Raw genomic sequence first — 17,103 nt, 5'->3', positions numbered from 1 at the left:
CCCTTGTGCTGTGTGGAGCCCGAGTCAGTCCGTTGGAGCTGCTCGGCGCAGAGCTCCCATGAGCCTTCAGCGTTCCTAGCTCCACACCCAGGTGTGACACTGGCCTCCCCACGCTGGGAAGCAGCCGGCTCAGGGCCAATTCTGCTCTTTGCTCTGCAGAGCTGGGCCTGCGCAATGCTGGCAAGTCTGGAGGAAATGTCCTTTCTCTTCTGAGCTCTGAAACTGGGGCGTTCTGTTGTTGATTTGTTGCCGACAATAGTTATTGTCAACATCCCTTGAACCTGACCGAAGGGGCACAATGGGAAGTGGTTTGGAAGTGCTTTGTTTCAGAGAGAAAAAGCACAGCCAACAGCAAAGTTAGGTGTGCAGCGTGGGTGTGAGAGATGCTTCCTGAGTGGTGGAGCTGAACACGCTGTTTCCTCCACTGGGGAACTTGCCATTAACCCTAAGAATCCAGGGCACAGCTCCAGGCACGGGCGGAGCAGGTCTAATAATTATGTGCCCTGTGGTTGAATGGGAGCATCTGCAGCTTGTCCCATGGACTCAGCCTCAGACAAGTGTACATTCTGAAGCCTCCGGTCAATTCCTGGGATGGGACCCAGAGGCAGCCACCCTGCCTGTTCTCTCACCTGTGATTTGCACTGTTGACTCTCTTTGTCACCGCCTGGGCTTCCAAGATTGAAGGGAAACCAGGCCCCGGATCAGGAAAAGGACAATGAACCTTGCAAGTAACTGAAGAGATTCTGAGGGTGTGGTGGCCAGGGCTTGGGCCACATTTGTCTCTTTCTCTTTATACAGTGTGACCTCACTCTGGCTATTCAGTACGGTTTTTCAAACCCCCCATGCCTGGGCCCTACCAAAGACCAGTCAGAATCTCTGGTGGGGAGGCCCAGAAAATCAAGTTCTTTTCCTTGAAAGCTCCACTAGTCATCCTACTATGCAGTCAGGGTTAAGGGCTATTGATTTAAAGTAACTTGAATACATTCCTATTCTGGAAAAGTATATGGAAATAATCCACATAACAGAGGGATAGCTCATTGTGTTCTGATGGATTAGGATTCAGGGGAGATGCTCCCCCTCCCTTCTCCCCTGCCATCTCTCTGTGTCCCCACCCACCCACATGCCCGCCGCCACCACTCCCTGTCCCGTGCCTGAGTTTTCAATGATGATCTCGCTCTCCAGAGAGCTTTTGAAGCCAGGATAGAACAAAGTAAAGAGAACTAGAACCAATCCCAAATGCTGAATCATCTACCATGTCAAAATGAACCAAACACAAGATCTCTTCAAATATTTAATCAGTTTGGAGACCTCTGCCTTCCAACCCAGTTGGGTGAAAATTCTAAAGAAAGCATGATTAAGGGGTCCTCAAAGAAAATGTTGGGCTAAAATGGACAGGAGACTGGGTTTGGGAAGACAGAATATAACATGTGCCTTTTGAAGGAATTATTCTACCACTGATTAAAAAAAATACTCAAAATGAACAAGAAAGGATTAAACAGTTATACAAATTTAAGGACAACTAAAACTTCTTTTATGGCTGAAAATACCAGACATGGCTTTGAAATAGACTTAGAAAACCCTTAGATCCTGCTGTGGTTTCATTCCTTAGCCTTCTCTGTACATGCAAGAAGCCAACTAGCTACACCCAGCATCCCCATGAGCTCTCTGGGCCTTGGCAAAGAAGCGATCAGCGAGAGATAGAAAGAAGGCATGGAGGAGGTGAGAGGAAGCTGTTCACAGTCTTTGGACGTGGACCCAGACCCCAGCAATCCTAATCTATTTTCTTTGAAAAATATGGAGATAAACCGAAGGCCTTGAAAAATCACCATCGATCTCAGGTCAGGGTGCCGATGATAATGCGTTGCGATAGCTGCGCCGTAGGAACCGGGAGAAGCATGTCCTTCAGGGTGACGGGTCTACAATGATACAGGCGTGCTCGGGACTCGGGGCTGACTCCTCAGGAGACGTTCAGCAGGAAAGGCGTAACGTCTGTCTCGCTCTCGTTCTCCCTCTGGTTTCTTCTCTTCCCCTGTCCCTTGGTGCTGTAGAGAGGCAGTGTCAGAGGCTCCAGCCCAGGGCTCAGAACGGGTACTGAGACACGTATATCCGCAGTCGGATCACAGAGCTGCCTCTGAAGTTGATGACCGTGTTGACAGTGATCATTTCCAAGTCCAGCTGTATTTCCCGGGGCCCTTTGATGGGGCGTGTCATCACCAGGGTGGCACTGATGGGGCCCGTTTGCTGTGGACGGAACCGGAGATACTAGTTAGAGAAGGTCTGCCCCACTTACGGAGCCAGGGTGAGTTTGACCTCAGAAGCTGTTGAATGATGGCAGGGAGGGTGGGGAAAGCTGTCCATCGGGAGACGGGGCCTCTCAGACAGTCACCAAAGCAGAAGGCCAGGTGGTCTGGCCACAGTCGGCCTCGGCAGCCCCAATTGGGGCGCTCCCCCTTGCCTGCTCAGCAAACTGGCATCCACCAGTGGGAAAGCCACACTCATGCTCCACCTGGCTTGTTCCTGCTGCCCCTTCAGGTCTCACCTGAAATATCCCCTCCTCAGAGGCGCTCCTCTGCTTTCCCCAATCTAACTCAGGTCCCTGTGACCCTCTGCCAGGCACGCTCTACCTTGCCTGGGAAGGAAAAAACTCATTACCACGTGTCACTGTCCACTCTGTTTACTCGGTCCACGTCTGATGTCTAGGTCCACACTAGACAATGAGCGTGTAACAGCGAGGACCGAGGCCACCCCTGGACCCCCCAGGACCCAGCATGGTGCCTGGCATGCAGTAAGTGTTTGGTGAATGTGCCCTGTATGAGAGGACGAATAACTGATGGAACTAACCACATGACTCAGGGCTGTCACTTCGCTTTCCTGGGCCTCCTCTCTAAAGTAAACGTTTGTACCAGATCAGTAGTTCCCAAGTGAACAACTCTAAAGCATCTAGGACACTTTTTTTAAACTAACAATTCCAGGGGCCCAGTGCAGGGTTTTCTGCTTCAGTGGACTTTTAGATGATGCCTGGGGAATGGGACTTTTTTACCAGCCTCCAGGTAGGTCCGAGTGCAGCCCCTGCTGGAACCCCAGGCTGGATGCTTGTCCTCACCTCCAGCTTCACTGCTCTGTGACCCTATCACTGTGGTCTTAATAACTTCATGTGAGCTTTTTTCTTCCACTGAATCTTTTTCTAAAACTTTCAAGGAGGTAAGGAGAGAGGACTGACTTCAGCTGAACTTCCACCATGTGGGAGGTGCTCTTCTGGCCACTTTTATATCTATGTGCTTTTTTAGTCCCTGTAAAAACTCTGAAAGGCCTGACTACTCAATATGTGGTCCCTGGACCAACAGCATCAGCCTCACCAGGGAGCTTGTGAGAAATGTAGGATCTCAGCGCCCCCCCCCCCACTAAGACCTACTGAGCCAGAATCTGTAGCTTAACACAATCCCCAGGTGATTTATGGGCACATTAACAATTGAGAAGCTCTCATCTAAAAGCACAGGACCCAGCCTGGGGACCCTAGTTGCCATTCTGGAGGTATGTCTCATTACATCCCCATTTTATAAACAAGTGAACTGAGGCTCAATGAAGTTAAGTCATTGCTTAGGGTCACTAGACCAGTCAGGGACAGAGACAAGATACTGCATTCCAGTGCTTCTGTCTGACTTCAAGCCCCAGGATTTTTTCACTGCACAGCAACTATCAGAAAAAACTGCTGTGAGTTTTACTTCTCCCTAGCACGTCCCTAAAGAAGAGATGCTCAGTGCAATGGCCAGATAATGGGTCCCTGGAAAGGAAATAGCATAAGGGAACAGGACATGCTGGACGATTGCTTCCTACAAGCTGCTGAGGCCAACATTGAAAGCAGAAACTGAAAGCAACAAGCTCTGCAAGACCAAGAGGCATGGCTCGTTTAAAGCTACACCAGCGTCTTATCTGTCTCCACGAAGGGAGGGCTCCCCCAAGAGCTGCCACAGGCATGACAAGGGTAGGGCAGGCAGATAGGTGCTGTCCAGGTACTGGGACCTCCCCTGTCCTCTGGGCTATCAGCAGCCCGACAGCCACGTAATTTCCTCCTGGCACCGGCTCCCTCCATTCCCATCAGCATCCACGCAATAGGTACCTTCTCACGCAGAGGCTCGCTCAGACTTCCTTGTCAACTCTTGGCAAAATCTCAGAGCCCTGGGCCAGGACTCCAGAGGGTATGGCCAAACAAGGAAATGCCCAGGGCATTTACACATACAAATATCTCACCAGCTTTTGCTGTTTGCATGAACAAAGGCCAAAGGTTGAGGACCCTGAGCTGTGGGTAGGCCTCTGGAGGGAGAGCTGCAGAGCCTGGGATGGGGACGGAACAGCTGGAAATGTCCCAGTTGTTCCTTTGGCCTGTCCCTATAAAAAGTCTCCAGAATGTGAGAGGACCGTTGCCTCTCCTGTTTGGAAGTAAGCTTAGAGGTTCAGCCAGTCTCATCTCCACGAGGGTCAGATCTGCAGCAGCCTGAGAAAGGCCTGCCCACGAGCACATGGAGGACTCAAGTGCCTGCCCAGAGAGCTGAGGACAGCCATCTCCAGTCCTCACTGGGCTGTTAGGGAAGAGCCAAGGTGTTAATGAAATAGCCAACCCCCCTGCCCCCAAGAGGCCCTGGCCATTGATGGGCTTGCTGGTCATTGGTACAAAATGATGTTGGTGGTGATGGTAGTAGTAGTGGTGGTAGATATTGGCATTTGGCTATGACCCTACATACATCTCCCATTTAATCCTCATAATCCTACAAGTTAAGGAGGCTGAGTACACTACAGAAGGTCATGAAACTGGCACATGGCACTGTGAATGAAAAATATTGCCAGCCGTGTCAGGAAACTCAGGATGCAGACAAGCAGGCAGCCCGGCCTCTGCTGTCACCTCCAATGGTGCCGCTTAAGGGAACTCAGGATGGGAGAGAGCAGGATTCTGGCCCTGAATAGCTAAGGTGCACATCAAAGGAATGGTTTTAATAAGCCCAGACCTTTGCACCTTCCCCTACATAGAAAAGTCCTCAATTTCCTAATTTGAGGTATTTGGTTTTCTTTAGTTAACTATAATCTGATGTTCCATCTACCTGGTCTTTGTGGCAAAACTCCTGTATATCCTGGCTCCTCCCCTGCCACTTTGGAACAGTTTCTTAGAGTGATCTGAGAGGCTGCCTCCTGGGTTCAGGTCCTCAAAAAGCCCATCAAATAAAATCATAACTCTCAGCATTCAGGTTGTGCATTTTTTAGTTGACAGTACTAGGAATGTCTGACTCCAAAAATCAAGCTTCTAGCCCCTAAGCTCAGTGATAAGGTCTCAGCACCTCCGTTGCCTGACACTTGGGCTACTTGAGAATCACTACTTTGCATTGTCAATGTTTGCCTGGTTGTTTGTCCCCACCCCACCGCCCCTCCGTAGTGGGGGATCCTCAGGGGCAGAGGCTACATCCTGTTTGTTCCTAAACTCTCAGGGCCTGGCTCAGAGCCGCACGTGTAGTGGTGCTGAATTAACGTCAGCAGAAGAGGGAACCAGTGACTGAAGGCCTGCAGACGTGCCCGCAGAGGAGTAGGCTGCACACAGCTCAGCTGATGTATGTCTTCTTGGCTCGGCTCCCACACATGCTCCAGTTTGTTTTGAGTCAGTCTGTGGGATGGTTTTGTCCGACACAGGGCAGGCAGGCCGGTCATAGCAAATCAGCTTCCCTTGGCCCCACCACCTGATCCCTGTGTGTCACGGGGTGAACGCACTTTGGCACAGTCTGAGCCCCGTGACAGTGCTCCTTCTTCCGGCCCTAATTGTGTCCCTAAGTCACCTGGCCAAAACCAGTCACCAGGCTTCCATCCAGGGCTCAGTGTGAGACAGATTATCAGTGGGGCTTGTCAAGGGGGTACATGCATACATATGTACCTGTGCGTTTGTGTGCACATGAGTGTATGCCCACATGTCTGTGCCTGTGCCTGTGCATACGGGTGAGTGAATGTGCACTTGGTGGATGTGGATGTGCACCCGTGTATACGTACGCGGGTGTGTGTGTGTGGCTTGCCCACTATGTGGAATGAAGCTCTTCCCAAGTGCTTGTAATAAACAGTGAATTGCAGGGTGGGAGAGCCTGAGCGGCTATCAAGCCCCACCACCCACATGATGCTCCAGTTCCTTGGGCATCTCCAACTTCTCCAGCGCCCAGCAGTTTACAACCTCCTAACAGCAGTAGCAGCAGAAACGACACTATCCATACAATCATAACTAACGCTGATTAAACACGTTCTATTATGAGTAGATGTTCAGGTAGAATTTTCTTGCTATCTCAATTTCTGCTGAGACCCCAAAGCTAGAAGAGTAGGTGAAAATACCCTACATCCTAAAGAGAAATTCAAGAGTATACACAGATATCTGTGGCCGACTGCCTGGGTTCAAACCCTGCTCTGGTGCTTCCCAGCTGTGAGGAGTTGGGCAAGCTCCTCAGCCTCTCTGTGCCTCAGTGCTCTCGTCTACAAAATCGGAGCAGTCAAGCAGGCCCTAGAGCATAGGATTGTTGTGAAGATGAAAGGAGGGATATACGGAAAACACTCGGCACACGCCCAGCACTGTATGGGGTTTGCTGCCGGAGCTGTCTGTGTAGTTCCTCTTGCTGTGACACAGAACTTCCACAGCCATTGTCCAAAGCCAGGTCTATTTGCTCTCACTCTGTCACCATCTCCAGCCTATATAAATATATTAAACAAACTTACCAGCCCCCACATCAAGCAATGTGGTTCCCCTGACTTTAAGGATGCAGACAGCGGCACTGGACTCCCCCTGGAGAAGTCTAGAGGAGAGAGCCCCAGAGATGCCTGCACCAAGGTGAGTAGAGGGAGCTGCTGGGGAGCTGGCTGTCAGTGTGCTCAAGGCCCTGGGTAAGGTCTGCCTGCCAGGGTGAGGCAACACCCCACACACACAGACTTTCTGCGACAGAGTTTAGGGGTGGCAAGTAGCCAACTAGAGACCCTATCGCCCACTCCGGAATGGTCAGGGCAAAGTCCTCAGGGAAATCTCCAAAGAACCCACAAAGCATCCCATGAAAACGAGAGCACGTGGGTCTCTGCCCCAGAGAGAGCACTAAGGCCTGCTTACAATGGGGTGTGACCCCGGACCCCCTAACCAGTCCCCTTCCACCATCCGTACCCCCAAAACCCAGCAGGAGGAGCCAGGGCAGCACTGTCAGTGGTGGGGGGCAGTACCGAGGCCAAGCATTCTTCCACCCTCCGCCGCAGCTCCGAGCTGAGGCAGGGAGAAACTCTACACTGAGAGAGAAACAGAGAGGTTGAAGTTTCCATATAAACCAGCACGGACTTGTGACATGGGAGGAGACAATTCAATAATAACTGAAAGTACCTGTGAATCTGATGGGATGCACCTGAGATGTCACCCAGGTGTGTGCGGGTTCAAGACAGCAGGGTGAGAAAAAGAAAGTTATTGAATGTTTCATCCTGGCCAAATCCTGCCTGTTTGATCAAAACAGCCATTCTGTGCTCCAAGCACTGCACTAAGTAGATGATCTCATCCAATCTTAATTACTATCATTATCCCCTCTTTACAGATGAGGAAACTGAGGCTCAGGGAGGTTAGGTAATGTGCCCGAGGTCAAATGGTTGGTAAGTTGCAGAGCGCAATTGAGGTAGGTCAGCCTGGCTCCCACGTACACGTCAGAATGACTGTGTATGGCCTCTTGGGGTGGGCGCTGCAGCTTCAGACAGCTCGGAGTAGGAGCGCTCTGCCTCCTCCAGCAGGTTTCTGTCTTCCTGGCCCCCCTGTCTGGTGGTTTCACAGGGCCCCTACACCCAGCCTGTGTTCTCTTCCCAGGGGCAGCCCTCGGGACCTATCAAGCCAGGAACCACCTCCCCATCTGTGGTTTCGTTCAGCCATTCCCAAGGCATCCCCTCATCCCCTCAGTGTCCTGACGTCATCTGAATAAATACTGAAGAATCACAGCCCTTCTCAGTGTTTTCAGACAGAGTGCAAAACACAAAAAGCTCGAAGTGTTGTGAGTTTCAGGGGTCCCCTAGTTGCAGTGACAATCCAGGCACTAGAGGAATCTCCCGGGAAGGGGCCCTCCCTCCTATCCACTCCACCTGTAGAAGACAATCACCCTCCCCCACCACCTTGGGGTAGCTCTTCCAAGTCAGCCGCTGGGGGGAACATTTGGGTCTAGGAGATTTTAGTAAGTGGTGACCTGGGGAGTGCAATCTTGCAGAAACAAGGCCACTTCCTGCAGATCTTCTGTTCTGCTGGGGAAAAAACCTGAGGTAGGTGATATGTGTGATGGTATTTTAAAGCCCCAAGAGAGGCATCTTTGTGCTCTGTGACTGGAAGCAGCTGTGAGAGGCCAGATTAGAGACTGCTGATGGGTGAGGCTTCCGCTCACAGGGGCAGCCAGCCCACAGAGGCTCACAGAAGTGGGTTCTGCAGGACGGCCACGGCTTACGGGTTTGGAGGAAGGACTGACAGAGAGGCAGCTCCATCTTTTCAACTTGCAGAAGTTCCTCCACCCTCCACTCATTCCATCTCCTTCCAAAGCCCTTGACCCTGCTACACTGGTGTGCAGATGTTGGGTCCACAGCTGTGTTATCACATGTGATCCTGCCCTGTTAGGGTCTGGCTGAAAACATATTTATGAGGAAATAGGCATGATACCAGCCTAATCTTTTCTATTCCTGCTTCTGAGCCCTGTCTGTTTTCACAGTCCCAACCCCAGAGGCAAGGACTGGAAGATTCTGCCAGCGGCTGGGGAGAGGGCAGTCAGATACATGGTTCTTTCACAGGCCTGAGGGCAGTCTCCCAGAAAAGTGGACAAACTTCTGAGTCTAGTGCCCCACAGTGACCCTGGAGGACCACAGGCTGTATTTGTGAGAAATGCAGGTTCATAGGCTGAACCTGTAAACACTATCTTATATGGAAAAGGATCTTGGCAGATGTGATTAAGTTAAGGATCATGACGTGGGGAGATTATCCTGGATTATCTGAGTGGGCCCTAAGTCCAATCACAAGTGTCGTTATAAGAGGCAGAGGGAGATTTGATACACACAGAAGAGGAAGAGGTAACATGGAGCAGCGATCGGAGCGATGTGGTCACAAGTCAAGAAACGCTCACAGCCACCAGAAGCTGGGAGAGACAAGGAATGGATTCTCCCCTAGAGCCTCCAGAGGGAGCACAGCCCTCTGACACCTTGGTTTCAGCTCAGTGAAAATCATTCCAGACTTCTGGCTTCCAGAATAAATTTCTGTTGTCTTAAGCCACTAGTTGATGGCAATTCGTTACAGTAGCCACAGGAAACTGATACACTACGCCTTAGCCACCATCTCCTGAAATAAATTCTCTAGAGAGGAAGCTCTGGGATTCCTTTTTTTGACTAGTGCCCAAATTCACACTGAAATGTAAAAAACATAGCTCTAAGTCAGTGGGCTCTAAAAACATGTGATCACTCCAAAGTTTGCAGGAAACGAAGTTCAGCGATAGAAATGGTCCAGAACTGCATGTATGTAATTTACTAATAAGCAGGTATATTTTTCCTATATTTCCTATATATTTTTTCCTAATATAGATAAGTCAGTGCTGTCTAATAAAACTTTCCACGATGATAGAAACACTCCATATCTAAGCTAACTCAACAGCCACATGTGGCTTCTGAGCACTTGAAATGTGGCTAGTGCAATGGAAGAACCTAAGTTTTTATTTTATTTTATTTTAATTAGTTTAGGTTTAAAGAGCCACATGACTCCTGTGTTGGCCAATGTAGGTGGAACCCGTTTCTGGGAAGAATGCCTTTAGGTTCACTGCCATGTAAGTGTCATGAGGGCAGGGGTTCGGGACTGTTCTTCACTGCTGTATTCAGTTTCTAGAAGTCCATGGTAGGCACTTGTAAAATACTTGTCAAATGAGTGGACAGATCAATGGTTATGTGAATGCCTCTCCCACAGAACTGCAGAAAGAAAGAGATCAAAGACTGCATCTTGACCTAATTTCTCAGTGCACAGCTGAGGATCCAGGGTCTTACAGAGGAGCAGCAACTTTAGCAAGGACACACAGCAAGTGAGAGCAAACAGGACACTGGAGTCCTGCCTCCCATCCCTGCGCCTCTCCTCTTCACACCTGCCCCGCAGAGCTGCACTCTGGCCCATTTCTAGAAGCATGTGCCAGGCAAGACAACAGAATGCACTGTGAAAGACGGAGACCATCACGCCCCACCCCCTCTTACCCGCATATAGAACTCTCTGCCCTCATTCCCAGACTTGATCTGGAAAATGTAATAAGCCCCAGGGTAGCGGGTCGTTGCTTGCATTTGGAAGATGTCAGCAGGAACAGAGCGTCCCGACACCACGTCCATATCCCGGTACAGGATCGTGAAAGGCTGGTCTCGGCAGCCAGGGTTCTCAGCGGGACACATACAGCGGCTGCGGGGAAGGGAAACTGGGTGAGAACGCGGTACACCCCTTCCAGAGGCTGCTTGTACCTACTTCCTCACTTCAGACACTGGAAAGGAGGCCACCCCATTTTTATCATCCAAATGCTGTAACTGTAGAGTCTCTCCCCTCCTGGCCCTCATCTAAAAACTCTCCAGCTTGTGGGTGAGCTCTCTGTTTCCTACAGAGTGGCCTATTCTGGCCAATCAGATATTCTTGCTACTAAGCATAAACCTTAGATGTCTGGATTCCAGAACACTGGGACATTCTCTAATGCATTTTACATCTGTCACATGTGGACACGGCAAAATGTGCCCCATAGCCCCTCACTTCCCCAGCCATACGTACTCAGTAAGAAATTTAGAAAGTGAGAGATTACATTAGATTGACAGGTCTTGAGTGGTCCTTTTACCTTTTCTATTGTACCTACCCCAGTCTGAGTCGAATATAATTTCACATTTTCTTTCTCTAAACAAGTACTCAGAACTCACTATGAGTAAAATATGACTTTAGGACATGACATTAAGATGTTAAGACATTAATTGCAATGATAAGTAAGAATCTGATCTTAAATATTTCACCCTCTAATTGGAGAAATAAATCATCGATACAAATCTCTCTAATACAAAGCAGCTAATTTGAAATGCTAGTGTATATCATAATATAAAATTATTGACTCATTACTAAGGAGTGCCTGTTAGAGACACCCCTTGATTTATCCCTAACCTCCCTCCATCTCTCTAGGAGTCAGGGTGCACACCAGATGAAGATAGTTGATCTATGTTTTGGTGCCCAGGACTGGAGGTAAGCCTTGCTGTGTTTCTGTCAGTCTCCCCTAACTTCCAGTCTATCTTCAGACTCTATCATTCTACTTCTAAAATGTAGCCCAGTAGAAAACAAACTATGGTTACCAAAGGGGAAAGGGATGGAGGGGAGGGATACATCAGGAGTTTGAGGTTAACAGATACACACCACTTTATATGTAGCAGATAAACAGCAAGGACCTACTGTACAGCACAGGGAGCTATATTCAATATCTCATAATAACCTATAATGGAAAAGAGTCTGAAAAAGAATATCTGTATATATGTATACATATAATTGAATCACTTTGCTGCACACCTGAAACTAATACATTGTAAGTCAACTATACTTCAATTTAAAAAAAATTTTTAAGTGAATAAACCTGATTCACAGCTAAAACAAAAATTTTAATAAACTAAAATGTAGTCCAAATCCAACCACTCCTCACCATCTCCACTGTCACTGCACTGTCTCCCGGTCTCACCTGGACCTCTGTGATGTCCTGCTGTGAAGGAGTGGAGGGTTCTTCCACTCTATTACATTGCAGGCACGGTGCCCTTTGTCAAACATAAATCAGATTATATCTCTATCCTGCTTCAAGGTTCTACAGTGGCACCCATTGCAACTTGAATAAAAACTAAACACCCACTTTATCCTCTAAAACCTCACAGTCTGGTCTCTGTCAATTTCTCTAACCTCGTCTCAGGTCACTGAAAATGTCATTCACTAGGCTGCAGCTTCTTCCAGTCCCTGAAGACATCAAGGTCACTCCTGTCTCATAGTCTTTGCACATGCTGTTCCCTCTGCTCTTCCACCCCCTGTTAACATTGACTCACCTTCGCATTCCAACCCAAATGTCATTTCCTCAGAAGGGCTTTTGGACTCCCCAGAGCAGACCAGGTCCAGCCTACTCTTTCATTTGATAAATTTCCATTCTTCCTCTTCCGAGCACCTATCACAATCTATGATTGTATATTCATTTGTGTGACAATTTGTTTAATGTATCTCTCTTTCATTAGCATAAGAACAAAAACCATAGCCCTTAGCACCGAGTCTGATACGTTAACAGGAGCTTGACTAACACTTAATAAATGAATTTACTAAAAAAATTTTTAAGTTTTGTTTTTTAAGACTACATCAAAATAGCCAAACCAAAATGTCCCTGGTGCCCAAATGTCCACATTAAAATGTCACATGTCATGCAAAAAATAAGTGTTTCCTAAAAGAAGTTTGGAGGCAGGAGAAATGGTTCCCAGTTGAAAAGGATGACAAACAGCTGGAGAGGTGACATCAGAGCTAAGGTCTGAAAGAGGGGGCAGATCTGTCTATGTGGCAATGGCAGGAATGCCTTCCATGTGGCCGAAAATGTGTGCACGGAAACCTGGAGGCTGGACATTTCAGGGCATCGGTGACAGTGAGAGCAGGTCCTGTTCAGGTTGGCAGGACTAAGGGGGCAGCTGGAGTAAGACTGGAATGGAGCCTGGAGGCAGGAGGTCTCCCAGGGTTTTCAGCCGCACAACAAGGACCTCACTGGTCACATCATCTCAGTGCTGTGAGCTGAACCAGCTCAGGTGCCCGCCACAGCCAAGGGCAGCCTGGAGAAACCCAGAGAGAACCAGGAATGGGAGCCAGTGAGAACAGCCCGAAGCTCTGATTTGCCACAAAGGACCCTCGAATCAGAATTCAAAGAGCCCTGTTCTAAAGGATTCCTAAAGGACCCGCCTGCCCTGGCTTCATCCTCTTTTGCCAGTTTTTGATCAAAGCAGGAAGCACACTGGTAAGCCGTGAACTCTTGGACGCTGCATCCCTAGAGGACATGATGGATGTGCCCACTCATCCCTCTACCTCCAGCGAGAGGCTGGGTGCTGCTCAGGGCAGTAAACTGTGACTGGAAGAGGTCAGAAGACGTATGTGCATGTGCACAAGTGAGTGTGTGTGTGTATGTGCGCACATGTGTAGTAGGCAGTCCATCAGGTCTCTGATTACTGGCAGCAGGTTCTGTCCTCTTCACACCTCACTGGGGCAACCAGAGCCAGTTCCCTCACCCATGTTCCCAGGAAGACGCCATGACTTACTTATCGCTGATGCGCAGATAAGGCTCCTCGCAGCGGATGGGATCAATGCATTTGAAGCCCCCTTGCAAGTTGTAGCAAGTCTGCTGCAGGATGCACGTGTGGTTTCTGTGCTCACACTCGTTAATGTCTGAAATGCATGGCAGACAAGAGGCTGAAGCCAGGCAGCACTTCCAAGGTAGATGGGACAGGGTGGGGGTGGGGGCTGCCCGGATCTGTCTAGAGAGCTACTCTATCCAACATAGCAGCCGCTAGCACACGTGGCCACTGAGCACTTGAAACGTGGCTAGTCTGAATTGAGATGTGCTGTCAGTGGAAAATACATACTAGATTTTAACAACTCAGTACCAGAGAATGTAAAATTATCTCATCAATAATTTTTATATTGAGTACATATTGGAATGGCAACATTTGGGATACATTGAATTAAATAAAACATAGTCTTAATTTTACCTGTTTCTTTTTACTATTTTAATGTGACCATTAGAAAATTTAAAATTATATATATGGCTCAAATTTTAGCTCACATTATATTTCGACTGCCCGGCACTGCTGGGGAGAATTCTTGCTTGGTGTTGGGGTGAGGCAGTTTCAAAGAACTGAAAATGGGTCTGTTACTCAGCTACCTGCCTCCTTCAGTTGCCCCAGTGGGTGCAGCATGGGCTGGAAATCATCTCCAGCAGCCAATCTGGAGAAGACCCACTCTTTCCAGCCAGGGCTCCCGACCCTCTGAGGCACACAGCAGTCAGAGGTATGTGGTGTCCCCAGCACTCACTCTCTGGGAAGTCACTAGAGAAAAGCATCCCAGGCTGCCCTCCAGGAGCCGTGAGAAGATGCTCACGGACCAGGGTCAGGCCATAAGAAGTCCAGGTTGGTACTGGAGCAGTCCCCAGAGTGGCCGCAGAGATCTGCCTGGGGAGACAGGACCGGCCACCTCTATCTGCAGAGTTCATTCCAGAAGGAGAGTAGCCTTGTCCTTTCTGAGGCCAGAGGATGGATTGCAGGGCAGAAAGGCAGCAGCCCAGGCATGGGAGTCACCAGTACCCGCTCACGCCCTCCACGCTGCCTCCTTCCCCAGGTGAAGACATTCAGGTGCCCCCCTGAGACAGCCCCACCACACACCTCCCCCAGCCAGGCTTCTCTGAGCAGCCTTACCCTGGCAGCTTCGGTTGTCATCCAGCAGGATGTAGCCAGCTGGGCAGGAGCAGAAGTACGTGCCGGGCTGGTTCACACACTCATGTTGGCAGAGGAACTCGGAGAAGCTGCACTCGTCCATATCTGGGAGTGACAAGTTACACCTGCTGTTTATAGTCACAGATGACCTGGGGATGGGCACTTAGGGGCTCATCTATTACAGAGTCCAGGCTCTCCTGACACATGTGATAGCTTTACTGTCAAGAAGTTGCCAATTCATTTCTTGACCACTTCTGGTGACAGGGAGCTCACTGTCTACTGAGGAAGCCCATTGGCATTTGGACAGCTCTAATTGTTAGAAAAATTCTCTCCTCCATGGAGCTGAAATCTGTCTCCATCAAGCCTTCAACACCCTTTGCCTCTGGCTCAGCTACATCATCCACTCATCACTGGCTCATTCTGCCCTGTAGGTGAATCTACCCTCCACTTCTGGGAGTCAGATTTGTTTGCCTGCTGGAGTTTTCTGGGGGCCAAGCTCTTCCCCTAGACCTAAAAAGCATTCACTGGCCTCGGTCTTCTGAAAGGACAACTTTCCCAGTGCTAACTTCCCTGTAATCTCCCCCAAGTTGAGAAAAACTATTATTCCTAAAATCACAACTAAAAGGGATATATCCCAAAGGCCAGGGGGTATCAATTATATTAAAACTTCATTGTGAACCTCCTTGAAAGAGGAAACTCTGGGGTGGCATGGGGTGGCCTGCCTGCCTCCGGTGGTTCCTGGGACACAGGGTCCTGGAGCTGGGCCCCTGCCAGCTGCAGAGGTGGGGACCTGAAGGGGGCGCCATTGAACAAGTAGGCTGTGGCTGTAGATGCAGAAGCAGGCGTTCCAGAACCGCCAACCTTTCATCACACACAGCGTTTGGCAACAGAGCCCCCATTTGAGCCTCATTCGATGAGCATGCCAAAGAAAACATGTTTTTCTTTCATTTGTTGTTTCCCGAAAACTTGCTTTCCATGGTTTTCCCATGTGACACATTCTCGGAATGCTCTCTGGAATCACCCAGAGAGCGTGTCAGCACAAACGAGGCTGCTTCTCTACCGTCTGATAATTCCGGGTCTTACGTGCCTGTGTTATGTGTCTCTCACATCTGAGAAAAAAAAATTCCGTCCCTTCTCTCCTAAGGGCTTTCAGGCGACGGGTTAGGAGCTAGCAGAACTGGGATGCGGATTAGAAAAGTTAAAGCATGCTCAGTGAGTCAGATCTGCCTCTGCCATACCCCCCTCCTGCTCCCCTGGGGGCCCTGTAGAGTCTGGTCTCTGGCCCCAGCCATCCTAACAGAGACAGAGTGTCCTGCTTATTTCTGTTAAGCTTGTAGATTCCATTCATACCCTTAGTAGAGGCAGTGGTAAAACCTGTCATTTCCTGAAAGCTCATTACGTACCAAGCCCTGGGTGAAATGCTTTACACACCTCATCATATTTACTCCTCACCTCAGGCCATGAGGGAGGTGCTATTACTAGCCACACTTTCCGGAGGGAAAACTGAGGCTCACAGAGGTTAGGTAGTTCAGCCAAACCTACAGATAACGAGCAAGCACTAAAGTAGGGATCTGAACTCAGCCAACTGGCCTCTGGATCCTACACTCACCAACACAATGCCATAACGTCTCCCTGAGTAAATCATGCTCAGGACTTAAAATTGATGGATCTGGGGAGTCCTGGGGTTGAGAAGTCCCCTAAGCAGGGCTGGCCCCAGTGCAAATGGAGAGGGTAGCACCCAGCTCCACCTAACAAACCCACTCAGTTTATCTTAGGGCCACAATCCCCAGACTACCAATGGCTGTGGCTCCATCCTTCACCTGAAATACACAATCTGAGATATCAGCCCAGTTTCCAGCAGGGAGCACACACGAGGCCCTTTTCACTCATCCACGTGAGAACCCACTACGGTTTACAGGATCAGCTCTCTTAGCAAATCCGTAAGAGACACAGCTAGGAAGGGTCTAGGGCTGCATGGAGGAGCCACACCAGCTGTAATAACACAGAGAAGATAAAAGTTCCCAGGATAAGGGAGCAGCAGAGAAAGAGAGTAAGCAGGACAGGACAGACAACAAACTCCCCGCATCACACTGCTAGCCGGCACCAGCCCTCCAGCCCGCAGTGGACAGGGGTCACCCCACGTCTTAGGAAGGCGGGTGTCATGGTGAACGTGGACAAGAAGATAGCCATTTTGGTTAAAGTGAGTCAGCTGAAAATCCCTGCCAAACCACCAAGGATGTAAAATTCTTGAAAAGCCAAAAATTCCTTACACCGACGCTTAGAGAAAGTCAGTCAACACATAGAGACCCCCAAATCGTTTAATCCTTAGACCAACCTAGGAAGATGTTTGTTCACAAATGAGGAAACTGAGGCTCAGCAAGTGACCTGGCCAGGGACAGGACAATACAGGAGACACAGAATTTGAACTCAGCTCCATCTGACTACAGAGTCACTCTCCCATGCCTCCTCCACAGACAGCCAATAACCATCTGTGGATGTGCAAACGATTCTCCAAAGACAAATAACCCCAGCTCTTAATGATAAACTTTCCCCCTCTTAGTTCCTTGGCCCAGATTCCCCAAGGAGTGCTATGGAGGGGAGGGGACTGAAATC

The 17,103-nt window shown here is 49.3% G+C and overlaps 1 protein-coding gene across 3 annotated transcripts in view; it reads right to left on the bottom strand.

The window, feature by feature from the left end:
- Positions 1-1,278: 1,278 nt before the first annotated feature.
- FBLN5 (fibulin 5) overlaps positions 1,279-17,103 on the bottom strand; it is a 70,272-nt gene continuing 54,447 nt past the window's right edge. For all 3 annotated transcript variants that reach the window (XM_074365124.1, XM_010968703.3, XM_045505792.2), the window contains 4 exons: positions 14,473-14,595; positions 13,321-13,447; positions 10,237-10,432; positions 1,279-2,241 (listed from right to left, as the gene is read on the bottom strand). In XM_074365124.1, the coding sequence (XP_074221225.1) occupies positions 2,080-2,241; positions 10,237-10,432; positions 13,321-13,447; positions 14,473-14,595 (608 nt within the window). In that variant the 3' untranslated portion in view covers positions 1,279-2,079. The remainder of the gene's footprint in view (positions 2,242-10,236; positions 10,433-13,320; positions 13,448-14,472; positions 14,596-17,103) is intronic.

Source organism: Camelus bactrianus, chromosome 6 (genome assembly GCF_048773025.1).
Source record: "Camelus bactrianus isolate YW-2024 breed Bactrian camel chromosome 6, ASM4877302v1, whole genome shotgun sequence".
Taxonomy (NCBI): domain Eukaryota; kingdom Metazoa; phylum Chordata; class Mammalia; order Artiodactyla; family Camelidae; genus Camelus; species Camelus bactrianus.
Note: the sequence above shows the minus strand (reverse complement) of the source record. Positions and strands in the feature narration are given on the sequence as shown.